Raw genomic sequence first — 26471 nt, 5'->3', positions numbered from 1 at the left:
TCTTTATTCTTTAATTTTTTGGCTTATTTTTCTCTATTCTTTATTTTTTTAGCCATTTATTCTGCACTTTTAATTCGCCCATTATTCTCTATTCTGTAAACCCTATCCAGACCCCTCATATCTGTGTGCAATACAATGCAATGATTAAAATACATAACCTTGTCATACCGTCAAAGAATTGTATGAAACATTGGCGGAAGTTTTTTCATGATTAAGAGATATATAATAATAAGATGCGGCCTGATTTATGTACAAAACAATGAACGAAAAACAAATATGATGTACATGCAGCAACAAACGACAACCGCTGAATTACAGGCTCCTGACTTGGGACAGGCACACCACCTTTTCTTGGCCCTCATTCTTATCCAGGTTAGTTATGTTTACTTCCAAACATTTTATGGGGGCGGGATCAATATACCGTTATTTAAACATCAGACCGTACTGGTTACCAAAAATTGGGATATACCAAGCCAGGTACTTCATATCTGAGAAACAGGCAAAATATGCACTCAATTTTAGAATTCATTTATACATTTTTGTATTATTCAGAATTGTCAGTCAATATGTGTTCTAGAAGGATCACCAGTCCTTCACCTTTCATTTGATACCTTAGTAACTGAAATATGTTCTAAATGGTTTTATATTTACACCTATCCGTAGGAACTATTTTGTTTTAAATATGTACTACTTTCTTGTACGTTCTTTTGTCACCGGGTCTAAATTCTGAGTGGTTTTATACCTTCTGGTATATAGTCAAGTTAAGCGCAAAATAAAAGAATTTACACACAAACCATATTGGGAAATTAGCACATACATCCTTGCACGCTCTATGTAAGTCTTACTATATTTTTTGAGACATATTCAAATAAACGAAAACTAAATGAAGAGGAAAAAAAGGGAAAAAAACCACTTCTTCTTTAGTGATTATATGTTTTTATATCAACAATAGTCAGACTCTTTTTGAAAGATTTCGTGGCTCTAACAAGAGGAGCTGTTTTCAATATGCAATTTTCTTTGTTCTGTAATAATCTGTCTGGGTGTAATCAATTTAACTGCCTCTTCGGCAGTGTTAACAGTTGATTCTGCCTCTTACACTGCAGTGTTAGCCGTGTTTCTCCACAGTTCCGTTTCATCTGGTACCATAGCGATGTCAACTTCGACTTACGACTTTCACCCCTCACTGAATGGTTATGCCAGTGTGACTCTGACTTCGACTTAAAACAGACTTTAACAGTTTTAATCCTTTACGATGAAACTACGCTGTTTCTTCGTCTGTTGTCGATATTATACTTTGATATAAAATGTACATCAACTCAGATTGACGGTATTGCACAACACTGTAACTCGTCTGTTTACGTACGTAGGCCTGCGCTGAAGATAGTCCCGCTCCAAGATCCTATTTTATTTGGCTAACATACTTCACTAATCTATAATGCCGTCATAATCAAACCTCCACCTCATGCACGTGAAAAGTGGTGTATATTTGAACTGAAAATCTAATAAAGTAAAAAACAGCGAATCTCATGCTGTTCAATTGTGTGTTGTTGGATTGCTGTTTTATTGATGTATTACACCTATCCGTAGGAACTATTTTGTTTTCAATATGTACTACTTTCTTGTACGCTCTTTTTTCACCGGGTCCAAATTCTGAGTCGTTCTTTACCTTCTGGATAAGCGCAAAATTCCATATGTTTAGCATTGAAACAACAAAAGTGTACACAATCCTTAAGCGTGCAAGTCTGATTCAAAACAACGTTCATATTTATATCAAATTAACTATTTGATAACATCAACTGAAGCAAATTCATTTGATATTCTATTTTTTTGGCGAATTTATTCGTAATATCGACTTCTAGTATTTTGAAGCACATTTGTAACTTAGTTCTTTTTATATTTTTTGTTGGCAAAATATACTGTGATGCATTTTCACATGCATTGCCTACCAGCTTCCTGTTTACTGAAAACATGTACTTACATACCATTATAGATGATAGTCGTGTATGAAATTAATATCACGTTTTCTCATGAACTAACGATTAGAACAAACTGAAATTCGACTGTCATACAAGTGAGAGGTTTAGCTATAAAACCAGGTTTAATGCACCATTTTCTACATGACGAAATGCCTGTAAAAAGTCATATAAACAAAGTAACGGACTGATCAAAATTAGCTTGTTTTAAAAAAATAAGGCACCTCAGAGAAAGTTCACCGCATTTCAATTTCGAAGCCATGGTGGAAAATTTCATTCGAATCTGTTCAAAAGAATCTAAAGATGAACCAATTATAAACAAATTTTCGTAATTTAGAAAAACACAGGTAATTAAAAATAGGCATGTACTTGAAGATTATGGAGACTTTATTTGTCAAACATTTCAGTTCGCGGTCATATTCCGGAACGTAGTAACTTTATGGCAATATTGAATTCAAAGGCAGAGGGTGACGTGATACTCACCGAACACTGAGCTAATACTAATAGTGGGTCAAAATATAGCCCACCTGATATACAAAATGAAATAATAAATATTATTGGAAATCAAATTCGCACAACCATAGTTGAGAGGTGCAACAGTAATAGATATTTTGTTCTTACAGCAGACGAAACTACGGATAAATCTATCTGTGTGTCTTCGCTACCTGGAGAGAGATCATATTAGCAATGAAATATATATAAAGAAGACTTCCTTGATTTTTTGCAGCAACCAGCACTTCAGGTGAGAATTTAGCAGAACTGTTGCTTTAAACTCTTGAAAGCGCAGATGGAATATGATGGAGCAGCCAACATGTCCGGAAAATATAGCGGTGTTCAGGCAAGAGTTCTAGGAGCTGTTCCGGAGGCAATATATGATGGAGCAGCCAACATGTCCGGAAAATATAACGGTGTTCAGGCAAGAGTTCTATCCGCTGTTCCGGGGGCAATATATGATGGAGCAGCCAGCATGTCCGGAAAGTATAACGGTGTTCAAGTAAGAGTTCTAGGAGCGGTTCCGGGGGCAATATATGATGGAGCAGCCAGCATGTCCGGAGAGTATAACGGTGTTCAGGCAAGAGTTATAGTAGCTGTTCCGGGGGGGGGGGGGGGGCAATATATGATGGAGCAGCCAACATGCCCGGAAAATATAACGGTGTTCAGGCAAGAGTTCTATGAGCTATTCCGGGGGCAATATATGATGGAGCAGCCAACATGCCCGGAAAATATAACGGTGTTCAGGCAAGAGTTCTATGAGCTATTCCGGGGGCAATATATGATGGAGCAGCCAACATGCCCGGAAAATATAACGGTGTTCAGGCAAGAGTTCTAGGAGCTGTTCCGGGGGCAATATATGTTCATTGCAAATCACAATGTCTGAACTTAGCTATAGTTCATAGTTGTAAGGATGTCTGTTCGTAATGTCATGTCAACCGTACAGGAAGTTGCTTTTTCATTCGACTACTCAACAAAAGAAAACATTGGACAAACGACAAAAGTTGCGAACCCTTTTTGAAACGAGATGGACTAGCCGCGTATGCAGACGTTTTATACACCTTTGAGACGTCCTTCCCAGTCGTGGTGCATGCACTAGAACGATTTCAAAACAAAGGCTTCAATTATGAGGTTTGAATTTGTTATAATTTTATCTTTAGTGGTACGTATCAGAGCATATTCTGAAAAGCACCGTTCAATTATCTATCTTTCTTCAAGGCATTGAATGCGACCTTCTTGAAACTATTAGAGAATGTAAAACTGTCATCTAGATGTTACGAGCAGAACGACTGGACGAGTCAGTCTGGGACGAACTGTACCAGACTGCATTAGATTTGGCTGAACCTTTCGATATCGACGAAAACATGCCGAGACGATGCGGTAGACAAACGAACCGTGCCAACCACCCCGCCGAGACACATAAACAGTACTGGCAAATTCCATTGTATTATTCATTTTTGGACCACATGCTTGATCATGGAACTTCAGTCAAGACTCTTAAAATCTGAGAATCGCTTTTATACACAACATTTGCTGCCTCGTCATGTAGGAAAAATCACCAACGCTCAAACCTCTAATTATCATTAGACGAGTTTAAGAAAGAAGTTGCTCGATGGCGTACCCGCTGGGAAATAACACCCCGTGATGAAATTCCAACAACTCTTTGTAAGCCACTTGATGCCTTAATCAATGTTCTCTATCCGTCTATAGATACAATAATGTGCATTTTGTTGACAATGCCATTTGCCAGCGCTACTGCTGAAAGGTCATTCAGCGTTCTTAGGCGGTTGAAAACATACGTGCAGTCAACCATGAAGAATGGTAGGTTGTCACCACTCGGACTCATACATGCATATCCATCGCGATTTTGAGGTGAATTTGGACAAAGCTTTGGAAATCTTAGTGTCTGCCAAATCACTGGCGAAGGGCAGATTTTGGTCAATGAATTTATTTACCAAATCAATAAAACCATGTCTGAATAAGTGTCTGATTTAAGTCTGAAATGCCTCCAAAATGAACCATGAGCCGACCGTGCAAGGGCTGTATAACCAGTCAAAGTCGTTAAAAACTTCCATTTGAATGCACCATTTTGCGTCTAGTGAAGAAAAAATTCTGGGGACCCCCCCCCCCTTTTTCTCTATTTGGGCGTGCACATTACATAAACCCAGTTACGCCCCTGAATTCGTATGAATAAGACTGAGCAAGCATACATAAAATAAAAAAAATAGTTAAAACATGAAAGAAAATTAATCCAAAAAACTAAGTAAAAAAAAAAACCCACAAAAAGCCCAGTATAGAAAAAGGGATTCCCCAAGCTGCACTGCATGATATTATGATAGTATTAACTCTGGTTTGTCAATATTGGTTGAATTCTTTAAGGATTTGTTGCTGTTTTGTTGGATTTTATGCCACATCTCCTTCTCCATTTGCATGGGCGTGCACATTACATAAACCCCAAGATACATCCCTGAATTCGTATGAATAAGACTGAGCACTGAAGCACACAAAACATTAAAAAAAATAGTTAAAACATTAAAGAAAAAAAAAAAAAAAAATTAAAGTGAAAAAAAAACACAAAAGGTATAGAAAAAGGGATTCCCCAAGCTGCACTGCATGATATGATCTTATTAACTCTGGCCAGTTTGTCAATTGGTTGATTTTTTTAAGGATTTGTTGCTGTTTCGTTGGATTTTATGCCACATCTCCTTTTATAATACAGGCTATACCTTATATGAAAATTCTGTAATCAAAAAGTGTATAATTGCATTTGCAGGAAAAATAATGACAAAACTTTTATATGACAAAATAGGACGTTGTTGATCAATATTCACAGGGTAGTCAACTTTACCTAACGTTTGTGTCATGTGACTGATAAAAATGGCAGACGCCCAGCGATACAAAGATAAAGTTGCAGTAATAACAGGCGGTTCAAAGGGTATCGGGAAGGGTTGCGTAGAAATTTTTGGTAGGAATCTTTTATCTGTTGTCATTACTCGCAGTTGAAGTAACTGTCATTTCAAAAATGATACATACATGATACAGGGGGAAAATTGAACCGACAACATATGTTATCACCACCTTCCGTCTCAGACTGTTCATATGTTTACCTTCAGAGCATGACCACCCAAAGTGGTAGTTGTCAATAAAAATACGGTGGGAAGATCTTAGGTAATTCAACCACCATTGGTGACCAAGCCTTCGGGTGTATCCAGAGAATGCCTCTCATCAGTCACATCCAATACATCATTGTGTTAGGTATCGGGTCCGTTCCCGCCCAATACACGTTCGCACCCTACACGTTCGCACCCCACACGTTCGCCCCCTAGGTCCGTTCGCACCCTACACGTTCGCACCTTTTTTTTTTATTAAAAAACCTGATAAATTTTTAGATGTTTTGTAGATTTTTATATCAAAATATTTTTATTTTTATAAATAAAAATTCGGGAATTTTTAAATGAAATATTGTTTTAAATTGATTTGATGATTAATTATTAAATGTTAATTATGTATGATTACTGTTAATTGGTATTTATACACAGCCTAATTTGGTGTTATTGTTGAGTGTTTAAAAATCATGATTGTTGTCATGGTTGTTTTAACTTGCTGTGATGTAAATACTGCATGTATTTAGCTTGGAATGAGTAAAACTTTGAAGATTTTAAATAAAAAACATGAAAGATAATTGTTTTTAACAGCTTGGCTCCTTTGATCCCATGTGTGTCAGAATCCCACTTCATTCATAAACAATGAAAAAAAATATTTATAGCAATACACTATCCAAAACATGATTACGAATTATTCAACACATATAAAAAACGTTTTCATAATCCCAATTCCTTTTGAAACAATAAAAAAGAAATATTTAAAGCAATACACTAACCAAAACATGATTAAGATTTTATTAACACATGCAAAAAACGTTGTCAGAATCTCACTTTATTTAGAAACAATGAAAACAAATATTTATAACAATACACTAACCAAAACATGATTAAAAATTATTCAATACAAAAATAAAATACTGGTCGTCAGAATCTTACTTTATTTAAAAACAATGAAAAAAAATGTTTATAGCAATATATTTACCATGACACAAAAAAAAACCTTGTCAGAATCTCACTTTATTTAGAAACAATGAAAAAATATATATTTATAGCAATACACTTACCAAAACTCGTTTACAAATTATTAAACACAAAACCAATAAAAATTGGGCGCGAACGTGTAGGGTGTGAACGGACTCTGGGTGCGAACGTGTAGGGTGCAAAAGTGAAAGGGGGCGAACGTGATTGGGCGCGAACGGACCCGGATTCATTGTGTTATATAACAGTGTCACATGGCTAAGTTATATGAAGACTAACATGAGGATACCCAAATTGCACCTATTTTGACAGTTTTTTGCGTGAACCCCTGAGGATTCACCCATATATATTAATTGATGCTGTAGTCTTTCGGAATACCGGAAATGTCTACTGACTTTTTGGAATACATCTGTTCTTTTCTATGGCGTAATAGGTAATGAATTGATTTAATGAATATGTATTAGCGTCCAACAGTTGCTATAGAGATAAGTGTTCATCGAGACTGATTGATAGCCTACATCAATAGCTAATTAAATTAGAGTCGCATATGTTAAGGTTTCTGAAATACAAGCTGTGTTCACATTGGAGATCAAGTAGATTTTAAGCGAAAAAAGTGACGGTCAATGGATTGGGCGTTCTTACGATTTTTCAAACTGAGCCATTTTAGCAAAATTAAAAAAGAGTAAGTCCATTTAAGCAGCAATTAAAGTTCTACGTCCAGGAAGGATGGGAACAATCAAGGTGTTTCTAAAATTGTTCCTATTTTGATTAAAATAACGAAAACGGAATTATTATAGTCACATATAATTTAACTTGTAAAATATTGGAAAAAAAATACAAATTTAAACAAAAACAATTTAAAGAAAAGAAAAACAAACTGAACCTTAAAGAATCGTTGAGTTGTGTAAAGTGCAGATATAAGATGCTACAACAAAATTTTTATTTTTTAATATATTTTAGCGGTATGTTGAATGACAATTCTGAAGAAAAAAAATTAAGTGTTTGGGCTTGGTGTTTGTGATGTCGTGTAACAGAAAAAAGGATTATGCATATGCAATAGCAGTGGTGAAATACTAGTACAGAGTCAGAAATAAAATAACGAATTTCCTTAAAGAGACTGAGTGATGATAGATACAGTCAGAGATAAGATAATGAATTTTTATTTATAGTAATTAAGGCTCAACATTTTTATCAAACTAAAACATAAATAAGAAAACAAAAGCAATAACTATAATAAATGACAACGCTATGAAATCAGGTAGTTAGTTTTCTCGTATGAGTTGTTTAATGTTGTCATTTCGGGGACTTTTATAGCTTACTATGCGGTATGGGTTTTGCTCATATTGTTGAAGGCCGTACGGTGACATATAGCTGTTAACTTCTATGTCACTTGGTCTCTAGTGGAGAGTTGTCTCATTGGCAAACATACTACATCTTCCTTTTTTTACTTCAAGAAACCATACTTAATCTTATTTAAAAATACAAGTTAACTCTGGAAATTATGAGGAAATTTAAAGGCACCTTTTATGTGTGTTAAATGCAGAAATTACACGTCACATCGAAACTGTTCATAGATGAATATGCGTTTGAGTCCTTAAATTAATTCTAAAGATATGAAAAGATTTACAGACACTGAGTGATTTTCTTTGGAGTTGAGGTGATAACTCACTTTTTATTTAAAACTTATGGTCAATGAAATAAAACAAATTGAGGTTTGATATATTCCTCGATGTTTGGCATTGAAAACTATCATAAATTACTACCGGTATGTGGTTTGCGAGGATAGATTAGCAATTGTCCAAAGACTTAAAATAACAGGAAGGTGAGTATCATCTATTCATGATTCTTTTATGAAATAAGAGAAGCGTATGTTAATTTTCTTTAGAAAAATGTGTGAGTTTTCCAAAGGGCACATGTGTCGACTTCCCTCTCCAAAACATATAGTTATAAATGGCAAAGCGAATTCATTTGTTTTCGGTATGTGAAACAACCCACCTCCTCCTCAAAATAAAATCAGATTAAAAATTGAAGCAGCTGGTGCACAACTTCATGTCCCACCTAAAGAAGAATCCGTGCAAGTTTTTGGGAATTCCGTCAATTTGTTTTCAAGGAGTCGAGCCAATATGTAGTCATAAGCGAATTTAGAGGGTCTAGTTGACAGAGGTCTAGAGCGTGTTTGGCGACAACTTCGTAAAAATTATTTTTCTTAAAACCAATATCCGTATAAAACGAAATGTTTGAGCAAACTGATTCAAGTATAAAGTTGAGGTTTCAAATTGTTTCTACTCTAAAAGTCTGTTTTGAGTTTGTTGCCTGGGGTATAAATAAATTGAGATCAAGCATATCTCGAATATGATAGCCAATGACCAAACCATATAAACCAGTGTAATTGATAACTAATATGAATATAGCTTAGGGTTTTGAACTATTTTCAAACTGGCTACAAACAATCATGATTCATTTCATAAACTTCTTCAAAACAAAGACTGTTTTCACATTTACATTTCGACTTTAGCCAGGAAGCTACCTCTAATTGCCAAAATAGCACCTCAGAATGGAACAAACAGTGGTTGCTTCTTATTTAGCATGTTGTACAATCTAATCTAAATATAGAGATGTGTTTTCGTTATCCTCGTATGCTTATATGTACGAGCATGCGAGTTAAGATAGATCTGAATTTTAATCAGATTGCATGTTGTAATGTTATCTATTGGAAGAGAGAAGAGATATTATTTCTTTAACAAGAAAATAATACCCCACATAGAAAAGCAGCTTCATTAAGAACCCATATCAGTTTTTCTACATTTTATATTAAAAAAGGTAAAATTATGATTCCTTATGTACTAATTATCTGATCGTTCATGCCAAACAGGCATTTATAGGTTCATGATTGCATTTCTTTTTTTAAAGAAAGCAACTTGTTCACCTATGTTTTCTTATGATCCAGACAAAAGTTTCCATTCTGGGTTTATTTTGTAGATGTATCCTTATTAACTATATTGTTCCACCAATTTAATTTTAAATCCATATTGAATCATAGAAAAATGGGTTTGAATAAACCTCCAAACGATCCATGATTCTGTAATGATGAGTTCCAAATTGCATCCATGCTTAAATTCACATCCTTAAAAATTGTATAACAGATGTTTTGTTTTATTTCTTCAAATATTTAAAACCATTTGACATTAATTAGTCCATGCTTACTACTCATTTTTTAAGAAATGGATGCTTAGTTTAATGCAACATATTTTATTTGCTAATTTTTAAAAGATGACTTTTTATGAACATCGCATGGCGATGTTTCCATAGATTTTACTTTTTCCAGTGAACACTTAATCTTTTAATATATACTGTGAAAGTTTTGTGCATATCTACATATATATAACTAGCTATGTTGAAAGATGTGCATAATGTCAAATCATTGTAAGATTTCCACTGCTTTTTTTGCTAAATAGGTGCAATTTTGGTACTGTGACGTTATGTTTAATGTATTTGGTATGCCTTTAAAAAAATTAAAGATTCAGGTTTTTCTTATTAAAAGGGAATATTTCATATTTGTGACAAATTGTTATAAATGTACAATCTGACTGATTTATTTGAAAAAAAAGGAATGTGTGTGTTACTGTAATATTAAACCTCAAGAAATCTGCATGTCATCATACACTCTGAAAAATAAATACAAGGAGATGAAAATAAGGTTAAAACAAAACATATTAGTGTTAATCACTCAAAAAATCTTGCAATGAAAGTCAACAAATATAAAAGAAAGCACTGCTTAATGTTTTGTTATTTACAAAAAATGATTTAGGAGGACATAGTTTTTTCCCTGTTTTTGGACACAAAATACCACAAAACAAAGACTTAATTTCTTATTTACATGATTTAAGAATCAGATAATCTGAAATTTTATTACAAAATATTAATGCACCTATCAAAAGTTACTTTGGAACTATCAGAAATAACACCAGAGAAGTCCCAGACATGTTGAAAATTCTTGTTAACTAAACTCCAAATTAAGTCGCAGTGCAAAACAAATGAATTCATAACTTGATGCTATTTTTGTTAAAACTGATCTGATTTTGATAAAATCATATTGTAATAACCCCTGTTACAGCCTATGGTGTTAATAAGGAGTCTTTAAATTTATGTAAAAATAAATGGGTGAAAATATTACATGTTTATAACAGTTGTAATAAAGAATGTGTATTTATCATGTTTATAATATGCTGGTATTTATTTTATCCAGGATTTATATTAATATTTTATGAGACATCTAAATTTTACTACATAGGAACACACACCTTCATGACTTTTATAGTTTTTAAAATTATTTGTTTAAAGCATTTTGTTTAGAAATAAAAAAATATGTAGAATAACATCAGTGAGACAGCAACACAACAGATGTCGTTTGGTAATTTGTGTCATTTGATGACTTTCCCTTTGACAGTTATCCCCCCTCCCCCAAAAAATACCCACAAGAAAACAAAAATTAAAAAATTAAACAAACCCCCCTACAAACAAAAACAAAAACAACTAAATAAAAAAAAAATTCTTTTGATTAACACACAAATGACCAGAAGACATCATTTATGAATAGTAAATCTTTTCTGCATTTTTGTTTATATTTCAGTAAAAAATGGTGCCAAAGTGGTGTTCTGTTCAAGAGGAGGTATATATTCCTAAAATTATCATTTTATCGCAATGTTGTCTATATGTGGAACTTAGCTGATTTGTTTACCTAATGTCCAGTAGCAGCTATTACAATAATTGGTGCACCCTGTATCTGACTTTTTTTTCTAAAATAAAGTCCAGTGGCAGATATGACAATAATTGGTGCACCCTTTATCTGACATTTATCATTTTAAATCTCAACATTTTTTTATGGTTGATCATAGAATTAAAGAAGTTAAATCATATTTGTTTGTGTTAATCTTCCGCATAAAGTATCAGTAAGAATTGTAATGAGAAATGGTCTCCCCAAAGGTTATAGGGCCTAATAGAGAGTGATTGTCCTCTAAAATGACATTCTTGAAAGAAGAATTTACCAAAGGCAGATAATAGTGCAGAACAAAGGAAATGTTTAATATTAATGCTAGAAAGAGGAAATGGTTGTAATGATTTAGTTAATGTATATTTGCATCCACATTTTTTATTTGTTGTAATATTATTTAGACATATGAAATTTAGATCGAAACCAAATTTTTTAAAGTTTATTTGATAAAATAACAATTATTTTGAGAAATCTATTTTTATTTCTAAACTAGAGAAAGAAGGAAAGGAAGTTGAATCGGAGATGAATTCTTTAGGTCCTGGAGAAGCTTATTTTGTACAATGTGATGTTACTAAAGAATCAGATATAAAGGTTAGTCAATGATGTTGGGTTATATTGATTTTTTTTTACTGAAAAATGAAAACTATTTCCTATAAGTATAAAACTAATTTTCTGCCATGTAGTATTTACATAATTTATATTATAAAAATTTATATTCATTTCAATAACTAAGTTTTTTGTTTGTTTCTTATTGAACAAAAAAGCAAAATAAAAAAACAACTACCCTTAAAAAAAGGGAGATCAAAACAAAATAAAACGATAACAAAAGCTAGCATAATACTAAAAACAAAACACATCCACTAATTTTTTTTCTATATCCCAACCACCCCTTAAAAATTCAAATAAAAATATAATATATAAAATTTGAAAAAAATATGTACAGAATAAAATGAGTGTATTGATTAGCATTGCTCTGTTAAAAACAAAAACACCCTCAACAATTGCAAAATCCTAAGTTAATGGTACACACAAACATAAAACATTATTTTTGTATAAAAAAGACAATGTGGTATGATTGCCAATGAGACAACTCTCCACACGAGACCAAATGACACAGAAATTAACAGCTGTATGGCCTTCAACAATGAGCAAAGCCCATACCGCATAGTCAGCTATAAAAGGCCCAGAAATCACAAATGTAAAACAATTCAATTGAGAAAACTAACGGCCTAATTAATGTACAAAACAATAAACGAAAAACAAATATGTAACACAGCAACAAACGACAACTACTGAATTACAGGCTCCTGACTTGAGACAGGCACATACACACATGTGCCTGTCCCAAGTCAGTGGTTGTCATTGGTTCATGCCTGTCATATTTGTTTTTCGTAAATTGTTTTGTTATAAATTAGGCCGTTAGTTTTCTCAATTAAATTCTTTCATAATTTTCATGTCAGGGCCTTTTACAGCTGACTATATGGTATGGTTTTTTCTTTCTCATTGTTAAAGGTTGTATGGTTGCCTATAATTGCTAACATCCACTTTATTTGAACTTTGGTGGTTAGTTGTCTCATTGGCAATCATACCACATCTCCTTATTTTTATACTTTAAATAATAACATATTGACTATGTTTATTTATATTTTACACTCACCAATGCACATTATTCCCACACATATTGACTATGTTTATTTATATTTTACACTCACCAATGCACACTATTCCCACTTTACTTTCACATTCTATGAAAAACCTATTTGCAACAGTAAAATAGTTTTTTATAGTTGGCAAGTAGTCCACTACAAAAAGAGTCGATTTACTTTAATAGAAGCACCAAAAGTTTGGAGCATTCATTGTAAATTTGAGACAAAATATTTGTTTAAATGTACACAATGTTGTATTTATAGAATGTGATAGACCAAACAGTTAACAGATACGGAAGAATTGACTGTCTCATTAATAATGCTGGACAGCGTAAGTAACCTATAACAAATCTTAACAATGCTGGACATCGTAAGTAACCTATAACAAAGGTCTAAACAATGCTGGACAGCGTAAGTAACCTATAACAAAGGTCTTAACAATGCTGGACAGCGTAAGTAACCTATAACAAAGGTCTTAACAATGCTGGACAGCGTAAGTAACCTATAACAAAGGTCTAAACAATGCTGGACAGCGTAAGTAACCTATAACAAAGGTCTTAACAATGCTGGACAGCGTAAGTAACCTATAACAAAGGTCTAAACAATGCTGGACAGCATAAGTAACCTATAACAAATCTTAACAATGCTGGACAGCGTAAGTAACATATAACAAAGGTCTAAACAAATGCTGGACAGTGTAAGTAACCTATAACAAAGGTCTTAACAATTCTGGTCAGCGTAAGTAACCTATAACAAAGGTCTTAACAATGCTGGACAGTGTAAGTAACCTATAACAAAGGTCTTAACAATGCTGGACAGCATAAGTAACCTATAACAAAGGTCATGAATAATTTATGGTTATTTTATCTTGTGACAAATTTACTTTCTAGAAAATCAGTTAACATGGTTAAAAAACTTAATTAATTTCATTAATAGAAAAAAGGATATGGGGTATCCATTCATGACACAAAATCAGTACATGCACAGCAAAAAACACAAAAATTAAAGGAACAATGCTGTTATTGCTGTTCTTCATCTGAAAGTCACAGTGATGCCTTCAATATGAAGCAAAAAACTCTCACTTCACTGCAATTTTAAGACATTCCCTAGCACTGTTTTGAGGGGAATTCTTTGCAAACTGATGATCATGCCACAACTGTGAATTGAAGAACAAAGGCATGGAGTAATAGCAATAAAATAAATCTGGCAAAGAAATCAAACATTTACTTTCATAATTTAGCCCGACAATCACACTGAAGAGTGCAAAAACAATACAAACATTTAGACAACCATAGGGCACATCGAGATATATATTAGATAACTTGGCAGAAAAAAAACATGTGCATAGGGCAAATAAGTAAGCATGAAATACAAATTTTCTCTGATAGATACGAGGCATAATCCATTAAGCATATTACTAATGCATGCCTATAGTGAAAACAATGCAATAAATGCTTTTTGAAGTCAACACTACAATTGAAATTGAATGCTTGATCTTTCAGCATGACATTTTTCTGTGTCTCAAATAAAATGTCAACTTTTACCTTCAGATCCACCTCACATGCCTATAGATGATTTTAGTGCAGATGATTTCAGGAAACTTCTTAATACAAATGTTGTTAACTATTTCCTATTTTCAAAGGTAATTATTTATATGAAGTTGGGAATATGTATAAAAATAAGGAGGTGTGGTATGATTGCCAATGAGACAACTATCCACCAATGTTCAAATGAAGTGGCTGTAAGCAATTATAGACAACCTTACGGTTTGCTATAATATTATTGCAGCACATTTGCTAGTTATTGCCCTGACTACACAAAAAGGGCTAAAAGGGAGGGAAAACTTGAACAAATTCAATATAGTTTTAAAAAAAATTAAAAATGCTTCACGTTGAAAAGCATGCATATCCTCCAAGTTTCTGTTTCTTAATTTTTACAGGTTCATTAAACCTCTATAATTAGCTCTATGCATTGACTATATATTCCTTCAGCACAGTACATTGATATGTATCTTTTCATTTTTTATGAGGCACATGTTTTCGACAGGGCTTTATGTTTTCTTCCCTTTTTTTCAAAGGGGGGATTCCTATTGCCATGTAGTACTAATTTTCTTCTATATTGCCATCTGGACATGCTTTTTACTTACCGGTATATGATAATAGCAGGAAAATCAGAAAAATGATCTACTTATCAGTTGTACTTGAACGGAACTAATTTACTATTTAAAACCCCATTTGCAACAGTGAGAAAGTTCATTTATATTTGCAAGAAGTCAACTACAAGGCAGTTATTCCTCAATTTTACTTTGATAGTAGCGCCAATAGTGCTTTTTTTTATTCAAATATGTTAATACAAAATTTTGTAGTTGTCTGTAGGTCTCTTTGATTAATTGGATTTTAACATCAGTGACGAAATCACATAAAACCAATTTACTTAAAAATTCTCAGTTCAATTAAGATTTTTTCTAGAGTTTTTATTAACAATTCTTATGGTATTGAAATATACATAACTCAGAAGAAACAGCTTGCTGCATGTGACTTTGCACAAGTTCCAACTTCTGGTAAGCAAAATATTTTTAATCACCTAATTTATTTTAAAACAGCTCTTGATACTCTATAAAGAGTAAAATTGACATATTGCAAGAAAATTCACTCAGATGATCACATGCATATGACATGTTTGGAATTGTTTGTGAAATATTTTTATAATGATTTTCAGTTTGCATTACCACACTTAAGAAAAACAGAAGGGAATATTATCAATGATTCTAGTTTGGTTGCACAGATAGGACAACAAGGAGCTGTAACTTATGTGGCTACAAAGGTGAGAAATGACGATTAATTGTATAATAATAATTCCAGGTAAATTAAATCTACTAATGCTGTTTGTTCATACCAAATTTGAATTTGAAAGTTAAGCAATTTTATGTGATTAAAAAGACTATTTACTAAATACCTGCTGTAAAATGTTTTTAACAGTAATATCATGTGTTAATCTTTCAATATTCTATACAATGGATGAGCAGTAGGAGTTTATTTTGCAGGCAATTTCCCTTTTTTACTATTCTCATTAAAAAATAATACACAAATACAAATGCAATATACTTTGTTGGCATGCTACTTCCCTATGTAATACTCCCCAGTTATCTGATAAATGGAATAAAGGTATACTTTACTTTGCAGGCATTTAGCTATGTTTTTTTTCCCCGCAATATTATGTGTAAAAGAACAAACAGAGGATAGTAAACACTATTTCACATATAGGTTGATATTTTTTTGGTTTTTTAATATGATTGCCCCTAAGTATTTTCTTACTTTAAACTTGTTTAAACAATGTCTTTGTCATAAGTTGTCATTTATGCAGATATGACAAAACAATTACGTTCCGCAAACAATTGTGAAAGATATCTATTTTTACCTCCTCCTCAGGATATTTTGCCTCTTGGAATGTTTTAATTTTGAAAATATTGGGAGGCTCCAGCCATTTTCAGTCAGGTTAAAAACTAAGACATCTAATGTCCTAATATTTGTACGTAGATTGTACATTCCATATTCTCCTTCATTTCTTTTTTTATTTGGAATCATACACATGTAAAACTTTGTTATGATTAGATAAAGAAGATATAAAATAAATACTCATTATAGATGACCAGAAAACATTTGGTTCATAAGTTATTTTTATGTAGAAAACATCAATGAATGGTTATGATGAACTGAAAAATTGACCATGGTTAATGCTTTGACAAGTATCAGAGAAGTCTAATGATGTTTGAAGAACAGATGTGGAAAAGTATAATCTGGGTATACTTGATTGATTGATTGAATTTTGGTATTTAACAGCACTTTCAACACTATTGGCTATTATTTGGCTGCTAGTTTATTTTGAAGGAGGAAGTTGGAGTACCCCAAAAGAACCAGGGACCTTCTGCAGGAAAACTGACAATACTAGTCAATTAAGATTGGAGTCAAACTCATCTGCCATGTGCATGGTTAGAACTCCCAACCTAAGTGTTGACAGGCTAGTGATACAGTAGATAAACTACTTAAACCACTCGGCCACCAAGGCTCCTACACAACCTCAGTGTTGACAGGCTAGTGATACTGTAGATAAACTACTTAGACCACTCGGCCACCAAGGCTCCTACACAACCTCAGTGATGACAGGCTAGTGATACAGTAGATAAACTACTTAGACCACACAGCCACCAAGGCTCCTACACAACCTCAGTGTTGACAGACTAGTGATACAGAAGATAAACTACTTAGACCACTCGGCCACTAAGGCTCCTACACAACCTCAGTGTTGACAGGCTAGTGATACAGTAGATAAACTACTTAGACCACTCGGCCACCAAGGCTGGGTTCAAACTCAGAACCACAGTGTTGACAGGCTAGTGATACAGTAGATAAACTACTTAGACCACTCAGCCACCAAGGCTTCTACACAACCTCAGTGTTGACAGGCTAGTGATACAGTAGATAAACTACTTAGACCACTCGGCCACCAAGGCTGGGTTCAAACTCACAAACTCAGTGTTGACAGACTAGTGATACAGTAGATAAACTACTTAGACCACTCGGCCACCAAGGCTGGGTTCAAACTCACAACCTCAGTGTTGACAGGCTAGTGATACAGTAGATAAACTACTTAGACCACTCGGCCACCAAGGCTGGGTTCAAACTCAGAACCACAGTGTTGACAGGCTAGTGATACAGTAGATAAACTACTTAGACCACTCGGCCACCAAGGCTGGGTTCAAACTCACAAACTCAGTGTTGACAGGCTAGTGATACAGTAGATAAACTAATTAGACCACTCGGCCACCAAGGTTCCTACACAACCTCAGTGTTGACAGGCTAGTGATACAGTAGATAAACTACTTAGACCACTCGGCCACCAAGGTTCCTACACAACCTCAGTGTTGACAGACTAGTGATACAGTAGATAAACTACTTAGACCACTGGGCCACCAAGCTGGGTTCAAACTCACAACCTCAGTGTTGACAGGCTAGTGATACAGTAGATAAACTACTTAGACTACTCAGCCACCGAGGCTTGGTTCCAACTCACAACCTCAGTGTTGACAGGCTAGTGATACAGTAGATAAACTACTTAGACCACTCGGCCACCAAGGCTGGGTTCAAACTCACAAACTCAGTGTTGACAGGCTAGTGATACAGTAGATAAACTACTTAGACCACTGGGCCACCAAGGCTGGGTTCAAACTCACAACCTCAGTGATGACAGGCTATTGATACAGTAGATAAACTACTTAGACCACTCGGCCACCAAGGCTGGGTTCAAACTCACAACCTCAGTGTTGACAGGCTAGTGATACAGTAGATAAACTACTTAGACCACTCGGCCAAACAATTGTGAAAGATATCTATTTTTACCTCCTCCTCAGGATATTTTGCCTCTTGGAATGTTTTAATTTTGAAAATATTGGGAGGCTCCAGCCATTTTCAGTCAGGTTAAAAACTAAGACATCTAATGTCCTAATATTTGTACGTAGATTGTACATTCCATATTCTCCTTCATTTCTTTTTTTATTTGGAATCATACACATGTAAAACTTTGTTATGATTAGATAAAGAAGATATAAAATAAATACTCATTATAGATGACCAGAAAACATTTGGTTCATAAGTTATTTTTATGTAGAAAACATCAATGAATGGTTATGATGAACTGAAAAATTGACCATGGTTAATGCTTTGACAAGTATCAGAGAAGTCTAATGATGTTTGAAGAACAGATGTGGAAAAGTATAATCTGGGTATACTTGATTGATTGATTGAATTTTGGTATTTAACAGCACTTTCAACACTATTGGCTATTATTTGGCTGCTAGTTTATTTTGAAGGAGGAAGTTGGAGTACCCCAAAAGAACCAGGGACCTTCTGCAGGAAAACTGACAATACTAGTCAATTAAGATTGGAGTCAAACTCATCTGCCATGTGCATGGTTAGAACTCCCAACCTAAGTGTTGACAGGCTAGTGATACAGTAGATAAACTACTTAAACCACTCGGCCACCAAGGCTCCTACACAACCTCAGTGTTGACAGGCTAGTGATACTGTAGATAAACTACTTAGACCACTCGGCCACCAAGGCTCCTACACAACCTCAGTGATGACAGGCTAGTGATACAGTAGATAAACTACTTAGACCACACAGCCACCAAGGCTCCTACACAACCTCAGTGTTGACAGACTAGTGATACAGAAGATAAACTACTTAGACCACTCGGCCACTAAGGCTCCTACACAACCTCAGTGTTGACAGGCTAGTGATACAGTAGATAAACTACTTAGACCACTCGGCCACCAAGGCTGGGTTCAAACTCAGAACCACAGTGTTGACAGGCTAGTGATACAGTAGATAAACTACTTAGACCACTCAGCCACCAAGGCTTCTACACAACCTCAGTGTTGACAGGCTAGTGATACAGTAGATAAACTACTTAGACCACTCGGCCACCAAGGCTGGGTTCAAACTCACAAACTCAGTGTTGACAGACTAGTGATACAGTAGATAAACTACTTAGACCACTCGGCCACCAAGGCTGGGTTCAAACTCACAACCTCAGTGTTGACAGGCTAGTGATACAGTAGATAAACTACTTAGACCACTCGGCCACCAAGGCTGGGTTCAAACTCAGAACCACAGTGTTGACAGGCTAGTGATACAGTAGATAAACTACTTAGACCACTCGGCCACCAAGGCTGGGTTCAAACTCACAAACTCAGTGTTGACAGGCTAGTGATACAGTAGATAAACTAATTAGACCACTCGGCCACCAAGGTTCCTACACAACCTCAGTGTTGACAGGCTAGTGATACAGTAGATAAACTACTTAGACCACTCGGCCACCAAGGTTCCTACACAACCTCAGTGTTGACAGACTAGTGATACAGTAGATAAACTACTTAGACCACTGGGCCACCAAGCTGGGTTCAAACTCACAACCTCAGTGTTGACAGGCTAGTGATACAGTAGATAAACTACTTAGACTACTCAGCCACCGAGGCTTGGTTCCAACTCACAACCTCAGTGTTGACAGGCTAGTGATACAGTAGATAAACTACTTAGACCACTCGGCCACCAAGGCTGGGTTCAAACTCACAAACTCAGTGTTGACAGGCTAGTGATACAGTAGATAAACTACTTAGACCACTGGGCCACCAAGGCTGGGTTCAAACTCACAACCTCAGTGATGACAGGCTATTGATACAGTAGATAAACTACTTAGACCACTCGGCCACCAAGGCTGGGTTCAAACTCACAACCTCAGTGTTGACAGGCTAGTGATACAGTAGATAAACTACTTAGACCACTCGGCCACCAAGGCTGGGTTCAAACTCACAAACTCAGTGTTGACAGGCTAGTGATACAGTAGATAAACTAATTAGACCACTCGGCCACCAAGGTTCCTACACAACCTCAGTGTTGACAGGCTAGTGATACAGTAGATAAACTACTTAGACCACTCGGCCACCAAGGTTCCTACACAACCTCAGTGTTGACAGACTAGTGATACAGTAGATAAACTACTTAGACCACTGGGCCACCAAGCTGGGTTCAAACTCACAACCTCAGTGTTGACAGGCTAGTGATACAGTAGATAAACTACTTAGACTACTCAGCCACCGAGGCTTGGTTCCAACTCACAACCTCAGTGTTGACAGGCTAGTGATACAGTAGATAAACTACTTAGACCACTCGGCCACCAAGGCTGGGTTCAAACTCACAAACTCAGTGTTGACAGGCTAGTGATACAGTAGATAAACTACTTAGACCACTGGGCCACCAAGGCTGGGTTCAAACTCACAACCTCAGTGATGACAGGCTATTGATACAGTAGATAAACTACTTAGACCACTCGGCCACCAAGGCTGGGTTCAAACTCACAACCTCAGTGTTGACAGGCTAGTGATACAGTAGATAAACTACTTAGACCACTCGGCCACCAAGGCTGGGTTCAAACTCACAACCTCAGTGTTGACAGGCTAGTGATACAGTAGATAAACTACTTAGACCACTCGGCCACCAAGGCTGGGTTCAAACTCAGAACCACAGTGTTGACAGGGTAGTGATACAGTAGATAAACTACTTAGACCACTCAGCCACCAAGGCTCCTACACAACCTCAGTGTTGACAGGCTAGTGATACAGTAGATAAACTACTTAGACCACTCGGCCACCAAGGCTCCTACACAACCTCAGTGTTGACAGGTTAGTGATACAGTAGATAAACTACTTAGACCACTCGGCCACCAAGGCTGGGTTCAAACTCACAACCTCAGTGTTGACAGGCTAGTGATACAGTAGATAAACTACTTAGACCACTCGGCCACCAAGGCTGGGTTCAAACTCACAACCTCAGTGTTGACAGGCTAGTGATACAGTAGATAAACTAATTAGACCACTCGGCCACCAAGGTTCCTACACAACCTCAGTGTTGACAGGCTAATGATACAGTAGATAAACTACTTAGACCACTCGGCCACCAAGGCTGGGTTCAAACTCAGAACCACAGTGTTGACGGGCTAGTGATACAGTAGATAAACTACTTAGACTACTCGGCCACCGAGCCTGGGTTCCAACTCACAACGTCAGTGTTGACAGGCTAGTGATACAGTAGATAAACTACTTAGACCACTGGGCCACCAAGGCTGGGTTCAAACTCACAACCACAGTGTTGACAGGCTAGTGATACAGTAGATAAACTAATTAGACCACTCGGCCACCAAGGCTGGGTTCAAACTCACAACCTCAGTGTTGACAGGCTAGTGATACAGTAGATAAACTAATTAGACCACTCGGCCACCAAGGCTCCTATCTAGGTATATATTGATATTGATTCCTAACTATCAATAATTATGTTTACAAATTGTAGGGAGCTATAACAGCAATGACCAAAGCTCTGGCAATAGATGAGGCAAAGTACAATGTTCGAGTAAACTCGTGAGTACAGAATGATAAATTAAATGAAAGATTTGGATAAAAGACATTTACATTAAGCCTGCATTGATGTTTTACCACTGTCATTGCTCAGTTTAAATTGTCTTTTTTGTTTGAAAATATTTTAAAAAAAAAACTTATTTAAGGAAGAATTATAAAAATATCACTTCTAAAGAGCAAGGGTAATAGTCATTAGTTGCATGGATAATAGTCACTAGGGTATAGGTCCTTTTATGTGTTATGTGATTTTTCATGATTGAATGTGTTGTAGATAAAAATCGTTCCATTTAAAAAAAATATTTGTGAAAGATATGATAATCATTTTGGCAAATATAAAACAACACGGAAGAAAATGATGATACTATCACATGTGGGAAACATTGATGAAAGGCTTCAAAATCATTAATAAATTTTCAGTGTTTCTCCTGGAAATGTTTGGACACCTATGTGGGAGGCTGGAGCTAATTCATTTAGTGACCCAGAGGCTGCCAAAAAAGCAGGTGCAGATGCTCAGGTAAATTTAAACAGCTGCTATAGAAAGCTTATAAAAATAAGGAGATGTGGTATGATTGCCAATGAGACAACTATCCGACAGTCCAAATGAAGCTGATTAAGTAATTTAGTTAATTTTGGGGATTTCATCTAAAACAATACTGTAAGGACTTAGACAATATTACAGCTACCTATATACAAGGAAAATTCACAATTGGAAAAGGAGGGAGCTTCAAATGATTGATTTTAAATGGAAAAATCGAAAAGATAACAAAATTATGAAAAACAGTTGAGGATAAAATGAAAACAATTTATATGGAAGAAAGAATTAACATTAATGACAGACAATTTAATGGTGATCTCAAGATTTTGTTTTAGTTCCTTAACCTCTTGTTTTTCAGTTGATTGGTCGATATGGTACATTAGAAGAAAGTGGTTTAGCATTCCTATATCTGGCAGCTGATGCAACTTTCTGTACAGGAATAGATCTCAACTTATCAGGAGGGGCAGAATTAAATTATGCAAATAAGAATCAAAAACTGGAAAAGAAGTCTACATATGACTAGAATGTAAAGATATTTGATTTCACAAATTGTTGTCAAGGAGCAGGAGTTGGGAGTGATTTATACAAGAAAAAGATGGGTGTTGGTATATAATGAATGAACTAGTATATATGTAATTGAAAGAATAATTGGAAAGAGGGAATGTCAATTGATGATTAATAATAAGAGTGGAAGTAATTTATGCATCCCTAATTTAGATAATGCACATTATTTGACAAAGATAGGTGTTGGTTTATAAAAAAAATATTAATGAGTTTATATTTTGTTGAAAGAATAATTGGAAAGAGGTATTTTTATTTAATTGATGATTTATAAGAATAATTGAAAAGAGGTATTTTTAATTGATGATTTATAATAATAATTGGAAAGAGGTATTTCTAATTGATAATTTATAATGAGAGTGACCAGTATGTAGGCATCTCACATTAAACCAGATTCATTATTTGCATGGAGTGGGTATTGATTGTAATTAAAAATAATGTTAAAGGGGCATTAGCTATGAGATATATAAAAAAATTTAAATATGTTTTTTTTTTGTTCAATCACTTATGAAAGTGAAACAGTGAAATAATGATTTGCTTTTAGCAGTCAGTTTAGTTCAATTTTGTGAAAATAAGATAAGAAACATTGCTGATGAATTATTCACTTGCAAGTGAATAATTCGACCTCATTGAATCCGTATTCATGTGACATTCAATTTAACCCCTTAGCTAGAGATTGGTTACGCATGTATTAGTCGTGTTAAGCCATTAAAAGGAAAAGAAATATCAACATTGAAAGTGAAACAAAGGTGAACTATTTTGTTGACCGATTCAATCCACAAATAAATATTCTTAAACAGGTGAAAACGATGATTAACTTATTTTTTTAACCTATAACATGAAATCAAACAGACATGAATTTTACAGCTAATATAAAAAGAAGAAGATGTGGTATGATTGCCAATGAGACAATTCTCCACAAGAGACCAAATGACATAGAGATTAACAACTATAGGTCACCGTATGGCCTTCAACAATGAGCAAAACCCATACCGCATAGTCAGCTATAAAAAGTCCCATAATGACAAATGAGAAAACTAACAGCCTAATTTATGTACAAAATGTACAAAATAATGAATGCAAAACAAATATGATACACAGAAACAAATAAAAACCACTGAATAACAGGCTCCTGACTTGGGACAGGCACATACAGAATGTGGCGGGGTTAAACATGTTAGCGGGCGCCCAACCCTCTCCCTAATCTGGGACAGTGGTGTTACAGTACAACATAAGAACAATCTATAAAAATCAGTTGAAAAAGGCTTTACTCATCAGATAGATACAAATAGAAATACTCTAACAAAAACACAGAGTGGACAAGGCAAGGTACTTATACATCCCCACAACAAAAAGACACTAAGTACAGATTTGAGAGTACTCACAGTTACTGACAGCTAGTTCAAAGCCAATAACAACTAATAGCAAAAATCATGCATCTAAAAATGTCCCTTTAAGACAAGAATTTATAAATGAATAAGTATCTATATAAAGTTAAAGATTGTGTAGAAAGAGGTGGTTTAAATTGATATTATTTGAGTCTGAAAGAATAATTTATCGTAAATGAAAATGCTAGCACCAAATGTTTTTATACTGCAGCAGGTTACATGTAGTTATTTGTTTTTTTTTTCATAAAATTATACAGGTTGTAAATATGTCGGGTTTACAAATGAAATCAATATGTTGACTTTTTTTCCTGCATTTTTTTAAGCATTTTGGTTGTTCTTATTGAAAAAATTGGCACTTCATTTTTATTTATATTCAGATTTCTCCACATTTCATTAGGGTATGAATGAAATAAAACTTTATGAATTTGGTGTGTCGAAAGGCCTTTCCTAGATTTACCTACATCCAGAACACCCCAAAGTTTGAAAGCCAAGGATACCTGAATATGTGCAGAATTATATGACTGAAAGTGTTCTTAAAAGAGTATCACATAAGGTCAATTATGTAATAAGGGAGTTTGGAACTAAGTCTTTAAATAGTTTCTATAAGATTACATGCCATTTTATATATATATATTTCTAGCAAATGTATCTCGGTATTTATTGATATTGAAATGTATTCACAATCTAGCATTTATATGTATTATACAGATAGCATTTATTTACTTTTACATTTTCCAGTGCTTCTTTTAAATATTAATATATATATATATAGTTTTCAAAATAGTAGTTCTCATACTCAAACCAAATACATAAGGGTACAACATATTAAATGTACATAATGGTTGGGATCATTGCAGCATAAAAACTATAATATACATATTTAGTCATTTCTTTTTATATTCATTATGCATACTTAAAATCTGAAAGATATTTAATGTTCAGATATTATTTTTGAATCACTTCTACTTGAATTGTAATAGTGAATTAATATTTAAGTATGAATTTGGACAGTTGCTCTTTGAAACTATCTTTGAGTTTAGTGTACTTGCAATTATTTTTATATTTCAAACAACTTTTTGTTTATTTTATATAAGAGTGTTAGTATATTAATGGTTATACTCATGTAAGTCTTGAGAAGAAGTAAGTAAGAAAGTATTTTCACATTAAGATATACTTGATATTCATATGCTTAGTTTTATTTTGAAAGTGAGGAATTATATAATCAACAAAAATCCATCAACAAAATGTATTTAAGGAATGACTGTAATATTTTTTCTGTCTATGAAGAAATAACATCAAAAATGTGGTGCACACTGAATAACCCGTGTTGCGAGTTATTTTAAAGTGTGCAACACATTTTTTATGTTATTTCGAATAGACAGAAAAAATATTACAGTCATTTCTTATAATTTAATCTAAATTCCATTTTAAACCTGAGTAAACCATGAAAAAACGTTGATGACGTCACGGTCACATGACAGAATTATGTCTATGAGCTGATAAACAAAACAATGTCAGCCAATCAGTAGACGCCTTACATCCAAAATTAAATTATTTGAAATTAGAATCATGTTCATACACTTCATTTTTACTATGATTGATAGTTGTCTCATTGACAATCATACCACAGCTCCTTATTTTTATATGAACTGTAAAGTGGTTTAGTTTAAATTTAGTTGATTGAATATAGTTTAAATGTCTTGATTTCAAAGGCCAAACCTGTTTTCAAAGATTTGTATTCAGATTTTGCTTAAACATCAAATTTATCTGAGGGAATTTTTTTCTCTTTTATTTAATTGAGAAATTCGAGAAAATAGGGCCTTCTCAAAATTTCCCTACTATACACTATTTTATTTGATAAAATATCTGATTTAGCAGTGAATTTGAAATCCATATTTTCTATACCATATGTCTAGCAAAAGTGAACACTATATGTGAGAGAAAATGACTATAATTTATTGAACCAAATGTCTTACACAAATATTCATTGTCTGTATTGTTCTACTGTAAGCAAAACCTTATTGGAATGTGAATATCATTTATTTGAACTCATACTG

At 34.4% G+C, this 26471-nt stretch overlaps 1 protein-coding gene across 1 annotated transcript; it reads left to right on the top strand.

Moving 5' to 3' along the window:
* The first annotated feature begins 5286 nt into the window (after positions 1 to 5286).
* On the top strand, positions 5287 to 23170 carry LOC127704639 (17-beta-hydroxysteroid dehydrogenase 14-like). The gene is made up of 9 exons (XM_052208777.1): positions 5287 to 5430; positions 11178 to 11216; positions 11812 to 11909; positions 13229 to 13295; positions 14515 to 14606; positions 15683 to 15787; positions 21866 to 21933; positions 22348 to 22444; positions 22824 to 23170. The coding sequence occupies exons 1-9, from the start codon at positions 5343 to 5345 to the stop codon at positions 22986 to 22988; spliced, it is 819 nt and encodes a 272-aa protein (XP_052064737.1). The 5' UTR covers positions 5287 to 5342; the 3' UTR covers positions 22989 to 23170.
* The last annotated feature ends 3301 nt before the right edge of the window (positions 23171 to 26471 follow it).

Source organism: Mytilus californianus, unplaced genomic scaffold, assembly GCF_021869535.1.
Source record: "Mytilus californianus isolate M0D057914Y unplaced genomic scaffold, xbMytCali1.0.p SCAF_6, whole genome shotgun sequence".
NCBI lineage: Eukaryota > Metazoa > Mollusca > Bivalvia > Mytilida > Mytilidae > Mytilus > Mytilus californianus.
The sequence above is the reverse complement of the archived record's forward strand: the minus strand, read 5'-3'. Positions and strand labels throughout refer to the sequence as shown.

Coding starts and splice junctions, on each gene's coding strand:
- LOC127704639 (XM_052208777.1), top strand. CDS start 5,343: ATGGCAGACGCCCAGCGATACAAAGATAAAGTTGCAGTAATAACAGGC. Junction 11,217..11,811: donor GGTGTTCTGTTCAAGAGGAG/GTATATATTCCT, acceptor TTTCTAAACTAG/AGAAAGAAGGAAAGGAAGTT. Junction 15,788..21,865: donor TAACTTATGTGGCTACAAAG/GTGAGAAATGAC, acceptor TACAAATTGTAG/GGAGCTATAACAGCAATGAC.